This window comes from Meleagris gallopavo, chromosome 7 (assembly GCF_000146605.3).
Source record: "Meleagris gallopavo isolate NT-WF06-2002-E0010 breed Aviagen turkey brand Nicholas breeding stock chromosome 7, Turkey_5.1, whole genome shotgun sequence".
In the NCBI taxonomy this organism is placed as follows: Eukaryota; Metazoa; Chordata; class Aves; order Galliformes; family Phasianidae; genus Meleagris; species Meleagris gallopavo.
The window spans coordinates 27,090,281-27,107,118 of record NC_015017.2 but is presented as its reverse complement, the minus strand read 5'-3'; the positions used below and the strand labels follow the sequence as shown (position 1 = coordinate 27,107,118).

Below are 16,838 nucleotides of genomic sequence, written 5' to 3'. Positions count from 1 at the left end.
TTTTGTTTTTTTGTTTTTTTTACACAGAGGGAAGTAAAGTAGGAGGAGGAAAGTACTTTTTTGTTGCTACTGACAATAAGAAGTAAATAAACAGATGTTAATATATGCTTCTAGATTAGACTTTTCTGGTGTTGACCACTACTGCCACATTGGCAATCCATTAAGAAGAACGCATTACTCCGATAGACAGCTATTTTTTCCGAGGGTTTTTTTGCATGTTTATTTTGATTTAGAAAGTATTTGCCACCAGGCATTAGTAAATAAGTAAACCTACAGTACATTTCTAACCATCCGATTACTGGCTTATTATTCTAGCCTGAGCTAGGTCACAGAAAATTTATTTTCTGTAAATTAAAGTCCTCCATTGAAAAGTTGAAAATTACTTTATGTCAGAAGCAATTTTTAGAAGCATTACTCACATTTATATAATTTGCATTGATGTAATCTTCATTACTTTTTAAAATAACCCGTGTAGCATCATCTGAAAAAAATTTTTAGAAAAACGTTACTTATTTACTAACTGCAGTAAAATACTTTTAGAACACAAACACACAAATACTTACAAGGCGAAATGTCTCTGTATCTATTTTTGGAAATGTTTTGAGGTAATCTGGCACAAGACATTGTCATTCCAGGCTTTTTCCTATACAGTTGCTGAAGACACAAAAGAAAAAGAAAAAAGAAAACAGACGAGATCATAAGAGATGCAAAATACCTGTCAGTATGTGCCTTGAAATACTTTTTAGAACATAAATTATTAAACAAAGACAGCTTTAAGAAACATGGAAATATTTTTTTCAAAACAAAGCGCTATGAATTATTCTATGGGATCACTTCATCACATCCATACATTTCTTGACTCAAAGCTACACACTGAAGCCATTTATAGAACACTGTTTTGCAAAACTGTAACTTCCACTGGAGGAGCTTCCTGTCTGAACCTATGCAATGTAATATACGAGGCATGTATAACGCAAAAAGGATTCTAGGTGTAAGAAGTACATGTTACCAAAGGCCTTATTGATATACATTGCAATACATAACTTTAGGTCTCTGGTAAGGAATTCGTGCTGCGGTGTTTTATAAACCTAATTCTTTCTGCTTTTAGTCATATGATCTCATGTGTTAAAGAAGATGGAATATTATCAAAGCACAAGTTAGTGTTAAAGAAAAACTGCAAGTATCAGTGCCTTAGGAGACCATGGAAAGGGCACTGTTCTTTTCAAGTATGTCAAAAAATTAACTATTTATGAAGACTTCTGTTACATGTAAGATTAGAGCTGTGTTTTCCATTGCTAATTTTACATTTGCTCATTGAAATTGTCCATTAAATGTCAGAAGTTCAGCTGTCACAGCCTCTACATTGACTTTGGAAAGAACGAAGATCTGAGTATGGAACAGGACTTTTGGTATGCATTTTTCAGTCTTCATTCCTATAAAAGTATTATATAAGCATAGGTCCCTGACAATCATAAAAAGATGCAAGCAATCAATAAAGATATTAAAACTGAAACAATTTTGAAGTGTATTTGGATCAGTTATTCTATGCTGTAACTCTGCTGTGTTTCTCTGCAAGGCTTGATTTTTTTTTTCCTCTGAAAGTGTTAAATCAAATATTTTCCTAAAAGATGCTGGCTATACTGAAATTTGACTGACATTTTGTTTAAAATTATTACTTATCCCAAAAGAGTTGGAACTTGCACACAGCTAGCTTCAGGTAATGCAGTACTCACATCAAATTGAGCTAAAACAGTTCCAGTGATAAGCCCCTCTGCTAGCTGAATCATGGATTCTCTCAGAGCATTATCATCTTGATGGACACCATCAAGTGGAGATTTCTCAGGGATGTATTGGAAGTCAGGTTCACTTTCCAGCTTCTCTTCCACAACATCGTAGACAGCTGTAACAAATACAGTTATGGAGGTTTTAGATAGATGTCTTTAAATAAAATTAATTAAATGACCTAATTTTAGTTGTATGATAAATCATCAAAATAGACATATTCCTCCTGTAGAAAAAATTGCATTTATTAACACAGTGATTTTAAGCCCCACTAGCACAGGCGTACAGGCTTTACTGACTACTACTATCCAGGACATAACTATTGTGGTTTAATTGTCATTTTAAGTAGAAGTATTTCATTGACTGTTGAAATTTTGATCAAACTTCCTGTTACCTGCTACCTTATCTGGTGCATTCCTTAATCCCAGATCCACACATTACACCTCTATAGTTATTACAGTTGTATTTCTGTTTTTTCAGTTTGAACAATTTATTCTTTTAGCCCTCTGTAAATAGGGCAAGACACATAGATCATCTCCAGAAATAATGGCACTGCTACATGCCATAACAACACCATCAATGCTACGCACTTGCTTGGTCTATAAACAAATTGAAAAACAATATGAATCATCAACTATACATAACAAACATATGCTGTCATAAAGTTTCTCTTTAACCAAAATCACATAACCTTGAAGGAGAGATCTGGCAACTCCTCACTTCTACAACTCGAATATTTTTATCCGGAATACAAAGATAACCAACATAAGAGGATACTGATTTAGTAAGCTGGTAAACAGAACTAATGATTTTATCTGGGAAAAAAAAAGTAAACATACAAAAACTGCAAGAAAACTTGCATACAGAACAGGAGCACACCGAACTGGGAAGCATTAATCAGTGAATACAGGAAAAAATTGTTTATGACGTTATATTACATTTCGATTATTCTGATTGAGCATCATTATTTTTCATTTTGCCCTTCTTGTGTAACTGTATTATAACTGGGATGCTGAGTAGAATTAAACCCAGTGACCACCTGCTGGCAACACTCCAAGAGTGCATGAATATATTGCACAAGACTTTAGCACTTTCTTCTATTAAGTCTCATCAAGCAGAAATCTAACCAGTTGTTCTGATTTATTTTAAGAACATATGGAAGGATTTTGCATATATGGAACTCCAGAGTCATTCAAACACTGGGTTACTGTTTTTCTGTGGTTTTGATCTTCTTTTTCTTCAAAGGAATAACTGAGGGTCGCCTCAGAAACTGCATTCAATATGCATACAGTTTCTTGGACTTTTGTTTAACATCAATGACAATTACAGTAGGATTTAAATCAGCTATACCTAGTTATGCACAGCTTCTCAGAGTCCATACTCAATTAAAATTTGTACAGTAGGTTGTGTTGCTGCACTTCCATTGACAAGTTATTGCTAAGAGATAAGCATTCGATCTTAGGACACAAAATGAAGATTAGCAAATTAAGATGCCTTTTTTGTTTGTTTGCTTTTTGTTTTAGTTACAAATCACTCACCATTGGGTCGAACAAGGAGCACAAGTTCCCCTGAGTGCCTCTCACAGCTAGCTTTAATAAACATAACAACTTGATCATGGGTATGTTCTGCTATATCCCTGCCATTGATCAGTACAACCTGGTCTCCTTCATTCAAACGAGGAACACAAAGATCAGCCTGCAGTGTTAAAAAACAAACAAAAAAAAGTGTGTAAAATGAGCTGTTTCCAAGTTTCCACCTTAACATAGCAACTTTATCTATATTCATCTAATTTGAATCCTACAGCCAAGTTGCTATGGTTGCTGCATTGTATTCAGAAAACAAATCTGAGTGTTGCACTATACATGAGATGGTGTCATTCCTTCAAACACTCTGATTTGTCACTGGGAAGAAACTGTCATTTTAACATATCTTCAGTAGCTGTTACTCTGCTTCTTCCATTAAAGTAGAAGGCTTAGTTGAGCATCCCTTTCTGAATTTCATATAGACAACCAAAAAAGCAGGATCTTCTTATCTTAGAAGGGAAGAGAGTAAATTGTCCAAATCAATTTCATAAGCTTAAATGCTTCAGTTATGAAATACTACAGTTGTAATGACAAAACTAAGGCAATGACCAAAGACAATGCACAAGTCTAAATAATCCCAGAAAGACGAACAAACTAATAAAAATAATAATACCACAGTTCTACCATGAAATGTAACAACATATTTTTTAAAATGTTAGCAAAGAGATGGTCAGCTTTACTCTAAAAGGCATAAGCAGAGCTGGCTTCAATCAGCTGAATACCAGATCAGTATTTCTGGCAATCAACTTGACAGAACATTGTGCCTACTTTGAAGGACACTACTGATTGTCACCAGTAACAACAGTCAGACCTGATGAATGATTGATGATGCCCAATTTTAAGCTAAGTCATGGTTTTATTCAGCACTGTCACTTGAATAAGAGGTGTCTGCGTTTGCTGTTTTAGTTATTTTTAACAGAGAAGTCCACATGTAATTCCTATGGAATTATATTAATGACTATACTAAAAATCGGCAAGCATAGGCATTTTTAGGATGACAGCAATGCATACTGAACATCTGCAGATCCAATTTTCTGGCAGCAAAATAAGCAATTTTTCTGAGGATTAAAGAATTTTTATTTTATATCTTACACAGACCTAAGAAATAACTACCAGTTTTGAGCACATACTTCAAAGACAAACATAACAACTAGTTTGAATTTCGGTAACTTACGGGTGTTCCTGGAGCTACCCTGGACACTATTACTGGCATCTTCTGATCATATCCACCCTTTAAAAACAAATTTCACTTTGTCACAAATCATAAAAGAAATCAGAAAATGAACTTAAGAAACACAAAACAGAAATAGGTGACTGTACCTTTACATTGAAGCCAAACCTTCCGTTTTCATCTGGTTTCATTCTGATCATAACAAGATTGTCATGGGGAACACCACCATTGGGCTAGTAAAAGCAAACAACATAGATATCTATTACTACGTTCTGTGTTCAAAGGTAGCATAGTCTTCGAGGATACTGTATAGAATAATTTTTCCTATTTTGCATAAAGTAATTGCTATTAGACACTTGAGAAAACATCAAATAACACAAATACCTTGCTTGAGTTTTGCATAAAAAGAAAAAAGAATTATACACCTGAAATCTTGGACACAAATTACAAGTCTGTTCTGTCAAAGCAAACTCAAATAAGAATAATAATAGAACAAACAGGCTTCAAACAGTCCTAAGAAAAACAAATTACTAAGTGGAAATAATTTAAATTCATTTAAATTACTTAAATGAATCTTAAGACAGCAGAGAAAAGCCTGTAGTAAAAATGTGATATATTATTACAAAAAAGAGAGAAGAAAATTGAGGTGTTTTTTTTTCCCCCCCTAACAACAGCAATATGATGGTAGTAAGCAGGAATAATTTCAGAAACAAATCTTGGTTCTATATCCCCTGTCCTATTTCTTCCACAGTGCAGTATTAGTTTTGTCAACCTCTGGCAACTTGAGTAGGGTTTTTTGGTTATTTTATCAGAAAAACCTTGTCATGGGATCCACTAATATACTGGGGATGCTACTTGCATAACTTGGCAAAATCAAATTATTGTCATTGAAATTATTCTTAGTTTGTTCCACATTACTATTTATTTCACAAGCTGAATACCACCCAGTATTTTTAATAATACTTCATCATCCAAACCATGAAGACACTGGTTTGGACTAGATGATCTTGTAGGTCCTTCCCAACCTTGTGATTCTGATTCTATGACATATAAGCTTCATTGACATTTAACAGCATCGACTACACAAAGTATAAGATTCATATTCAGGGAGGAAGAAAAATCATCAATTTATTAAAGGAAAGCAAGTATTCCTAAATGGTATAAAAGTTCAAAACAACAACAACAACAAAAACGACTTGGTTTCACATATTTTGTGCTTTTAATTAAAGTAAAACCACTCCACACCTTCCTCTAACACATTCGTAGCAATGAAAAGATACAAATTTGGGGAATGAAAGTAGCAGCCTAAGATATGTTGATGAGAAGGTTATTGTTCATTCTGCACAAGAACCAAGGTGTGGCAAGATTTGTGCCATTCCATTCCTCAGATTAAAAAAAAATAATTACTTCCCACTTTAACAAGCAATTTTGTGGAGCATTTTATAATGAAAAATCCAGAGAGAAAACTACATATCATCATTAACTTGTCTAATTGAAAAGACTCCTGACCACACCTGTTTGAAAACATGTCTGCATATTCTCAGACTGGATACTTAAGGACTGCTGGTAGAAGAAAAAGCTGCCATTTCCATACCTATCCTGCTAAAGTATGGACTCTCCCTATTTAAATAGGCAAAGGAAATCAGACAGTTTAATGAAGTCAAAATGGTGAGGATTATCCTTGAGATATTTGAGATGGAGCAACAGAAGAGATTTCAGTGGTACAGGAACCTGAGGTGCATTCTGGATAGAAAAAAACCCCACACTCTAAATCCTAAATTTCTAATTTCACAAAATGCAAGAGTCATGCTACGTTCTTCTTTCTCTAGGACCCAAAACAAAAAGCAGTCAGACTAAAATATATCTTCAACTACAAGATATGCCTTAAGAAGAGCAACAGGAATGTAACTGGTTGGCCCTTAGCAAACAATCACAGTGACAAGGCACACGGAAAAAGCAATCTCATTCTGCAAAACCAACACAGCTGTGTGAGAACTAAAGGGAGTTCCAAAAAAAACCAAAAACCACACTATTGAAAGTTATTTTTGTCAATTTGGTGCAGATAACTGAATACCAGATGACTTGATGAGTAGTTGTTTTTCAAAACACAACTTCACTATGACTCAGGTAAGCATGAAAAGGAAACGAAGTTATTAGAAACTATTTCATGATTTAATTAAAGCAAACTTTTCATGGCATTCCAAAAATGCTCATAACTTTTAAGTTTCACTTCTGTGTGTTTTATTAAAACTCCAGCTATGAAATTAAGTATGGATTTTGTGGGAATCTTAACTTTATAACAAGGCCTGAAAGAACATCCTAGGGTTGAAGTTCACAATATAATATAAAACTAACTAAAGGCATTTCTAAAATATCAATTTTGAGAGCTGGCATAATTGCACTTAAGGTTGAAACTGTTTATGAAGTATTTATTACATCTGAATGCTAAACTTATGCTGCAAAATGCTTCTTGTCCCATATCAGCGTAAAAAAAACAAAAGCCACTTGTAAACTTTTGTTAGGACAAAAAAAAATTTAAAGCACAGAAATGGTTCAGACAGATTATAATCAACTGACCATTTTAGTCATCTAACACATGCCCAAGAAAAAAAAATTTGTGTAGATCTTCACATTCCTTGCCCTTAGAGCCTTGGTAATGTATTCCTTTCTTGTAAATCCTGATCAGATATACTACCACAGACTCAGAAATCCTCTCCTAACTACTCTAGAAGCTGGTAGGAAGTTCTAGTGTCAGCTTTTTGATAAAAGCTAGATTAAATAATTTTTCAAACTAGCAGTAGTTCAGTTCAGTTCAGTGTCTTCTTTAAAACTGACAGTAAATGACTTTCCAAATAAATCAAATAATAGAAGCATTTACAAGTGGAGAAAATTTGAGTATTATAATAAAGACTAAAATGTTTTGCAAACCTATCCTGTGTAGTCATTTGGTGACAAAAGACAAAGAACCACTCCAGTAGGTGGAAAATGGTAGCAGCTAGCAAAGAGATGGTACATAAAATGGGGCTTGGAACTTCCAATCTAAGCCATTCTTCACCTCTATGAAATGCTGCAATGTAATGCACAAATGTGGCACATCCCTGAAATCAGAATCAAGCTTACAAGGAGTAGAATCATTCAGACAAAAAGCAGAATAACTGAACTGGATCTAAAAAACTTACTGTGGACTTTTCAGGAGATGCAGGAACATCAAATGTTTCATTGATGTGGTTATCCAGTTCTTGCTGTGAGTGTGAATGATGAATTTGGTTCCAACTGTTCTTTTTAAATTGTTTGGGTGGTAATGCAGGAGGTTGCCCATCTATAGGAGTTTCTTGAGATCTAAACACCAAAATATAGAAAGTACGAAGTGGAACAATTATTAGACACCGACAATGCTCTAAGGATTCCAAGTAAACAAAACAAACTGCTTGGAGAAACTACGAGTTGGAGACCTGAAAATATATGTATGTTTTTAGAATCTCAAAAAATCTGCTGCTGTAGTAGAATAGATTGGAAGTGTAGGTTTAGCAACGTTAGTAATTTTTTTTCTTGAAAAGCAAGTGTAAGTAAGTGAACCAGTAAGTTTCATTTTTATGTGGCTGTTGTTGTTTTTTTTTTTAAAAAAACTGAGGTCCTAGCACCTTTTGTATTTACCAACGATAAAATCCACTGCATTTATGCTGTACGCTCCAGCTAAAAAATACGTATCTAAAATACATAACACTTAAAGTATTTTCCCCAATAAGAATTTTTTTCCCCACAATTTAATAACTGAAATTTACATCTTAAAAACAGACAACAGCATTAGAAAGAAGTGCTCCCATGATAGTTTTTGGCTGTTGATCTAGAAATACAAGTGACAATTCAAAACAATTCAATTGTCCACCTACAGTTTTTTGAAAGACTGACTAAAAATGACAGTGTTAAGTTTTTCCATTTAAAATTACATATACACACATATTTTATGGAATAGTTGGTTTTACTCCTTTCTTGAACACATTCCCCTTTAAAACATGTGCAGTATTTTAATATTTGTAAGAACTGTATTTGTAGCATGCATTTTTCAGATGTTTTAACATCATTACTGAAGATGAAATGGCAGAAACTTTATTCCTTTTTAGCTCTGCAAGCACTGTACTGTAGATTAGCAAAAAAGTCCTGTGTTTACATGCAATATGGATAATTTCCTTTCTTAGTCCCTTTGAAATAAAAGCTTAACTGTATAATTTGCATTACGTGAATTTATGATTCATCTTTCATTACGTGGCACTGTACATTTTTAGAGGCTCAAAAGGGCAGTTAGCACATAGCTCCCATTAACCTCGTCTGAATGCCAGTTTCTAACTACCAACACGGATACATGCCTTCCTCCCCATGAACCACATTAAAAGATATTATTAAGTAATTTCACTACTTAGGACAACAGCCCACTGATACTAGTGGCAAATCCAAAAACCTCAAGGAATGAAGTTACAGGTTACAGCTAAACCTATGAGAACGCTACCACCAGAAGTGGGTGCTGCTCTTCTTCCATCTGCTCCTCATGCCCCCTTCCCTGAATTGCTCCAGTGCTCCTCCTTCAGCCAAACAAGCAGAAACAGTGACTTTTTGGACAAGCTTGGGTAGCTTGCTGCTGGTTCAACAAGGTGACTAACCTCCGGGTGGAAGGAAGGAATGACATTCCTGCAGGCCAGACATAGGACACTGTTCCTTCCTCAGCAGCAAGCTGTAGCACTGACTCATACCTGAGAGCCCTGTCCTGTGAGGAGTGCTACCTTAGTTACTTCTGGGCTTGCTGCAGTAAACTGATAGCAGAGGGAGACTCATTAGAAGAGAGTACAGCATTTCAAGTTGCTGCAAGTAGTAAAACCTAAGGCAGAAATGCATGAAATTCCATGCTGCAGAATGCAAGCACTATTAAAAAACAAAACAAAACCAAACCACATTCATTTTCCATTTCACTTGTTAAAAATTTAGGCTGTTTTTTAGAAAACAAAAATACTGATAGGGTTCTTTTGGAAACAAATCCTAATATTGTCTTAGGTGTTTTTGCTTAACCTCAACTTTTAGAAAATAAATGTATTTTGCAACACAACTATCTTGGGGAATTGACTAAGAAGTTGCCTTTTTTCCTCAGAATAAGTAGCTTTTCTAAAGATAGTTTATTGGAAAGAGAAAAATATGATTGTCAACATCTGCAAAATGAATTTTTCAAGGCTGCTATAAATTACTTAGACATTCACTTGCAAAGGTCACCCAGAGCTTTTCAGCTGCCTGTGTATTTACACATTCAGGTCCAGGCGGCACAGGTTATTCATCCTTTTCAAGACAAGGGCAACACAGTTACATATCTGCCTGAAAACAATTACTCCTGAGAGTTCTAAACGGAATGAAAGAGGAAAACCTTTGTAAAGACACAAAAGAGTCCAGATAAAAGTAAAAGATAGAATCCTATGTTTGACTAGATGCCTGTATGTCAGCAAACACAAATAAATTCCCAAAGAAAATACAAACTTATAGAAAAGATTGGAAAAAGTTACTCAGATGAGCATTTTAGTAGGAGCAAGACAAGCGCTGTAATGTATTAGCATAATGAATTGTGAGACCTAACAATCAAGCCTTGGGCAAAAACTTCATTGCTTTGTGTTTGCCCAGTCAGCTTTGAATCTCCTTATGAATGCTCAGACAATGGCCATGAAAGCAGCCTGCTTGGCAGGCAAAGGAGCTCTCTGTTACTGCATTCATCCATTTACATAATAATACAATAACCCATAAAACCTCACACTGACAACCTCTGTGTATTTTGGTTACAGATATCCGGTCTGACCTTTCAATATATTAAACAAACACTTCGTACCCATACTCATAAGGTTATTAAACTATATATCATGCACCTTTCAAAGTTAAGGTTATAATTAACTCAGTGTGCTATGAGCAAAGATCTCAGTTGAGTTCTGAATAACACATGCAGTTGAAGACAAAAAGCAGAATTAAAGACTGGATTATCTAAGCAAAAGTCTCCTAGTACTCACTGGAGCTCTAATTTCTTTTGCTATATTGACTCCAAATTTCATGAGATCACTGCATTGAAAGTCAGGTTAGCTCCTCTTTCCTTCTTTTGTATATAAATTTGACGTATGAATTCCTAACAACTTAGCAGATGCACTACTTGAACTTTCTAACTCAGAAGGGCCAAAATGTTTAAGTAGCCGATTTTTGGATGCTGAAACAATATCATTTTTAATTATACGGTTAATATACATTTCATTACTCTACTACTTTTATTCATAAATATAAAAGCTTTAATCAACACCTGAAACTTTCAGAACACTCTTTGAGGATTCGTATTTTGACAGTCAATATCCTTATTCTAAAAAATACCTCATGCTAAGTAATTACAGTGGGAGATTCAATTCCACTTTTGAACTTTTGAATAGAAAAAGCAATACTTTTTTCTATTAGGGAATAAAAAAGAGCAAACCATGAAAAAGAACACCCATAGCTGCATAACTAATTTGCAAAAACACTTCCTCTCTTTTTAAGACTCATTTCTATGGTGACTCGCACAAGAAGTCAGGTATTAAATTAACAAATCCAAAGGACATTCAGGAGCACATTCTAGAACTTAATTTAGAATAAAGGCATATGAATAAAGGAGCATTTTGGAATTTTGCTTGTTTTGCTGTGTAACTCTATCACTCAAGATTTTCTCTTAACTAAATTGATTGTCTTAGAAGGGAATGGACAAGACAGCATGGATTCAGTCAGCCAAATTCAAGCATGAAACAAGATTTAGAAGTGTTCCAGTTTTTAAGACTCCCTCGTCACACAAGCAGGTTTCAAAACCCCACCAAGAAAGGGCAAATTTATGTTATTAGGCTAGAATATTTTTTCTACAGCAAACAAATGATGGTCAAAGTCATAATTGTTGCACCTTATTAAAAAAAAAAGTCTTATTTTACAAAACCTTAATGAAATTTTTATTCTACCCCTCCCCAGTTATGCATAGCTGTTGAAAAGGAAGGTATGGTCCACTGAAGGTTCTAAAAGCCCTGAATACATTCCCAGATTCTTTTTTACTGAGATACACCAGTTTTCTTTTATAAAAAAAAAAAAAAAAAATACGTAATTGTGCATGCATTGGTTTGTACTTCTCAAATGGATTTTAAACAATTTGCATAACATACTTTCTTACAGAGATTCTACAAAATTAGAAAGATAAACTTAGAATTATATGCATATATACATATAAGACACAGCAGCAGTGTTCATATGGTCTGCAGCACACAGCTCTTTTCCCCAATTCGTCTCTCCTTCCTAGCTTTTTCTGAGTATTTCAAACCTTTGAGCAACTTTTCTTTGTTTGCTTGAAAAATATTGTTTCCCACAAGATTCCTTTCCTTTAAGTCTTTTTTTTTTTTTTCTTAAATGAACAAAAACTTTTATTTGTAACCTGGTATAATAATTAATTTTCATTACAATTTTATAGTCAGTTCGATGACAACTTTTCCATCAAGAAAAGCTGTTGCATGAAAAAGGAAGATCTAAATTACAGTTCTGAATTTAACATACAATTCTTCATTTTGATAATTACTAATTGGTGCATACTCAGCTTACCAGGAAAGAACAGACAACAGTGCAATCTTAAAAACAAACAGATATTCTGTAGCAATAGGCAATACAACATCATATATTACAAACAGTGTAACAAAGTATACTGAGATCCTCTGAAGGCTGGGGTGCTAACGTCCCATTCCGGCTAACTTGCAAAGCTCAGACTTCTATGCCTTGACAAAACGAGATTTCCAAACTCTTGGGAATTCAAAACTTGTATCATAGAAAAACATACTACAGGTTCTACCAAACCAACTTTTACATCCAAATCCAAACACTGATACACTGATTACAGCAAGGACAAAAGTATGGCAAGGGGAAGGGTATGACAACCCTACATCAGCAATACATCAGATAGAGGTCTGCACTCCTGTATCGTTTCATTTTTAACATTTTTAACACCAACAGTCCCTAACAACAGGCAGCTTTTTTATCAGATTTTCTGTCACTCCCCCAACCCAAATGTTTAAAACTAAACTCCTTATGGCAAAGACCCATGGCAACCAATAGAACTTACGGTGATGATTCCAGTATTATGCTGTTAGCCTGGGTGGAAGATGGAGATCGGTGGTTCACAAACACTTCACTTGGTGAAGTGTGAACTACATGGTCCACTAAATGTCCAACCGAGGAGGGTCGTAACCGAGCTCCTTCTTGAGTGAAGGCGGAGTTGCGACTAAAAGGGAAAACACAATAGTGCAATGTGCAAATAATTTAATTATTAACCTACACTTCTTACATCAATACAAAAGAATAAGTTAGGGGAAGCTAGAGTAACACTTTTTCTTCTCGGTGTGAGCTCAGTTCATATACATAATTCTATGAAATAACTTCATGTTTCAAAGAAAAAACACCGAAACATTTATGTTGTCAGTTAAAATACTATGCTTCATAACTTTCTTGTTGGAAGTGTTTAAAAATTATTGCCATAAATTCTACTAAATGGCTTTGAAAGATAATGCTTACAATGAACAGGCTACAGGACAGACAGTCCACTCAGTGAGAGTTCACTAAGTTCTTTCATTAAAAGGAACATTTCATTACCTCCACTTGCTACTAGAAAGAATCATAAGCATTGTATTTTTTATACACATAAATACATGGTTATTTTCCAAAAGAAATATGGATTTTTCCTGAACACAAGCCAGAAAACTTTAACATGTGAGAAGTGAGCTTTGAAAGGAATAAAAGGGGAAAAACTGATAGAAATAGATCCGCGAGTATATCTGATCAAGTCGTTTCCCCAAAAACTTTACAAGCCCAATTACTTCTAAAATATAGTACAGATTTCATTATTTTTTTCCTTAGCCCAATGAATAATTTGGTTTTAACTATGCTTGATAAAACTCAAGCTCTCTGAGTAGCATGCTATCCTTTACACTTTTTATAGGTTGAGTGAAAAGGACTTGAAATTCACCTCACAGACAGTTCCCATGTAGAGTTAAATGTTCCAAAGAGCTATTCAGCACACAGTTTTGTGAAGTTCTTTTAATCTCCATAAAGCATTCCTCTCATTACATAAGTGTGTCTCTCACTTCAGAGGAAGACATCACTTCCAGGGAGAGATGTGATGTTACTTACTGATTTGGGGTTCCAGGTGGAGACCGTGATGGTAGGCTTTGGGTTTCTAACCTATCATCAGACAGTGAGTTCCTACTCACTACTTCCCAGTCCATCCCACTCATTAATTTCCGTGCCAAGGGTTTACTAGGGGATCTTGGAAGAAAAAAGAAAAATGATCGATCAGAAATTGTAAGATGTGAGAACATGATTATATAAATTCCCCCCCAGTGAAACTCTGGATATTCAATCACAGGAAACCAAAACTATATGGAAGAAAGGAAAAGTAATAATACAAAACTATATTTAGATATATGCAGTGCTTTATTTTCCTCAATATTGTTTTCACTTTGTCTACTTTGTACAAGAACATCAGTGAAATAGTCACACAATACTGCTGGCTAGGAGGAAGGTAGGCAAGGTGTTAAAACTTTACCAGCCAATTCCAGTGCCTCAAAGAGAATCTGACACAAAATATTCACTGAAAGATATGAACATGAGAAGTGGAAAAGCTCTAAGTAACAAAACTGTTCATTCATCTCAGAAAAATGAAATAGTGGAAATATCTGTCCAAAAACAAAAACCTCCCAATGACCATAAAGAACAGAAAGCAGGGCAATCATCAACACAGTAACCAAGCTGCTGGGCTTTGCCCATTGCTCAAGGTTTTTCATCTAGGTGACAACTCTTCTTTCCAGAATGAGCTATGACAACAATAAAGCAGATATAATCATCCTCTTTCAAGTTGTTTCCAGGCAACTTTTAGACTCTGTTTGGCTATATATCAGGAACATCCTTCAGGTTAAAGGTTGTTATCCCACAGCTTCCTGGAAGAAAGCAAACCTTTTCTCATTCTCTGATCATACTAGAACACACACTCTCCCTTCTTCTGCTGCTCCTTACATTTCCTGAGCGCAAATGAGACCATACGTGCAACACCTCATGAAATAGAACACCTTCCATTTATACTAGGCACTGCCAAAGGCACTGCCAAATGAATCATCCAATAATTGTGGCTGCCTTTTTCTTACTGGCATCACATTTGATGGTTTAGTGATCTTGTAACTAAACTGATATCTGAATTCTTGAGCCAACACCAAAAATTCTTTTAAGCAATCCATAAATACATGTCCTTGCATTTACTTCTATTGCTCTGATAGTTCTATGCAACTCAGTTTCTTAACTATTATCCAAATTCCTTTTATTCAAAATATTCCTCAATTTCACGAATGGAAAAGGGGGAGGAATAATTGCATGCGGTACAGGTTGGGGGATGAGCTGCTAGAGAGGAGCTCTGCAGAGAGGGACCTGAGCGTCCTGGTGGACGACAGGTTGGCCATGAGCCAGCATTGTGCCCTCGTGGCCAAAAAGGCCAATGGCATTCTGCGGTGCATTAAGAAGAGCGTGTCCAGCAGGTCGAGGGAGGTGATCCTCCCCCTCTACTCTGCCCTGGTAAGGCCTCATCTGGAGTACTGTGTCCAGCTCTGGGCTCCCCAGTACAAAAAAGACAGGGATCTCTTGGAAAGAGTCCAGCGGAGGGCCACAAAGATGGTGAAGGGCCTGGAGCATCTCCCCTATGTGAACTGGGTCTGTTTAGCCTTGAGGAAAGAAGATTGAGGGGAGACCTGATCCAGGTTTATAAACATCTAAGGTGTTGGGGCAGAGTGGCACGGCCAGACTCTTTTCAGCAGTGCATGGAGACAGGACAAGGGGAAACAGCCAGAAACCGGAGCATAGGAAATCCGCACAAACGTGTGCAAGAACTTCTTTTCAGTGAGGGCGATGGAGCACTAGAACAGGCTGCTCAGGGAGGTTGTGGAGTCTCCTTCTCTGGAGATGTTCAAGACCCGCCTGGACACCTACTTGTGTGATCTGGTGTAGGAACCTGCTTTGGCAGGGGGGTTGGACTCAATCTCTGGAGGTCCCTTCCAACCCCTATGATTCTGTGAGTCTTTCATGTTGTGATCATTTCATTCACCTTTATATATTTATATCACCACATTTTTCTCTACTCTCCAACTCAGCATAATAAGGTGACAACATATTCCTATATCAACATAATGCCGTCCATCATTTATTTCCCCCACTCCATACACCTGTATCAAAAAATAACTTCCGCCTTTCTTGTCCTCTGGATGATAGTAACTGTTCCTCTTTATCTTCATCTTAGCATTATCACCTTTCAGATTTACTGAAAGTGCAAGTCCAGAAAGAAGGAACCTTGAGAAAATGAGGAACTACCAACAAACAAAACTAAATCTTACTGGAAACAAGAACTTCAGTTATGATTACATTTTTACTTCTCACAGAAGTTAAGGTGTTGGCCTGCACTGAATTTAAGTAGACTATCCTCAGAATTACCAAGAGTCTAAAGCAAAAAGCTACCAAATATCACGTTGAATAATCTAGCTTCACATACAGAAACACACATCTTATTAATGCCAACACTGTTTGGAACTAGAGCAGTAGACATTTGGGTGTGAAGAGTTCTTAAGGATTTGTTCTGTTTTTAATATTATTTTATACCTTCCCTCTGCCCCCATGCAGCTCTGAATATGTACTGCATACTGTTTTGCTGCTCAGAAGACATGGTAAATAACAGCTGACCAACTTCAGAGAGTTAAGCAACATAGGCTGTTCTAAATCCTTCTGAGTTAGGCCTTATTACATCTTAAAAAAAAAACAACACCTAGTAGTACGTTGATAATTGAAAACAGAAACTATTTATTTCCCGGGAAATAAGACATTCAGATTCTTTGAATGCATCACAGTACTTAAGCAATATTAATTTGATCCAGAAGTAATTAGTTCAACATCAAGCCAATTAAACCAACATTCTCATTTACATAATTCGCTCCAAACGTGAGCAACTCAAACCACTTTCAAAATCTGAACAGTTAAAACAAAACAAAGCCAGCAAAATTGAAAGTCATATCTAATATTATCCGTTCATTAATCTTTTACTAATCAAAGACTATAATTAGCTAGACTTTTGCAAAGTATGTCTGTAGCCAGCACACTAGCACCAAAAGACAGCTCCACCAGCTCTACTAAGATGTAAATTCTACGGATTAGAGAACTGTCAAAGGGAAAATGCAGACGAACATAATGTAACTAAGTAAACCCAG

At 35.7% G+C, this 16,838-nt stretch overlaps 1 protein-coding gene across 1 annotated transcript in view; it reads right to left on the bottom strand.

Annotated features, from left to right (window-relative positions):
• The window catches only part of PTPN4 (protein tyrosine phosphatase non-receptor type 4), a 38,643-nt gene continuing 21,805 nt past the window's right edge, over nucleotides 1–16,838 (bottom strand). The window contains exons 7-15 of the mRNA XM_010713937.3: nucleotides 13,732–13,866; nucleotides 12,668–12,826; nucleotides 7,716–7,875; nucleotides 4,686–4,769; nucleotides 4,540–4,596; nucleotides 3,321–3,477; nucleotides 1,734–1,900; nucleotides 564–654; nucleotides 1–481 (exon numbers count right to left, since the gene is read on the bottom strand). Of these exons, the coding sequence (XP_010712239.1) occupies nucleotides 390–481; nucleotides 564–654; nucleotides 1,734–1,900; nucleotides 3,321–3,477; nucleotides 4,540–4,596; nucleotides 4,686–4,769; nucleotides 7,716–7,875; nucleotides 12,668–12,826; nucleotides 13,732–13,866 (1,102 nt within the window). The 3' untranslated portion in view covers nucleotides 1–389. The remainder of the gene's footprint in view (nucleotides 482–563; nucleotides 655–1,733; nucleotides 1,901–3,320; nucleotides 3,478–4,539; nucleotides 4,597–4,685; nucleotides 4,770–7,715; nucleotides 7,876–12,667; nucleotides 12,827–13,731; nucleotides 13,867–16,838) is intronic.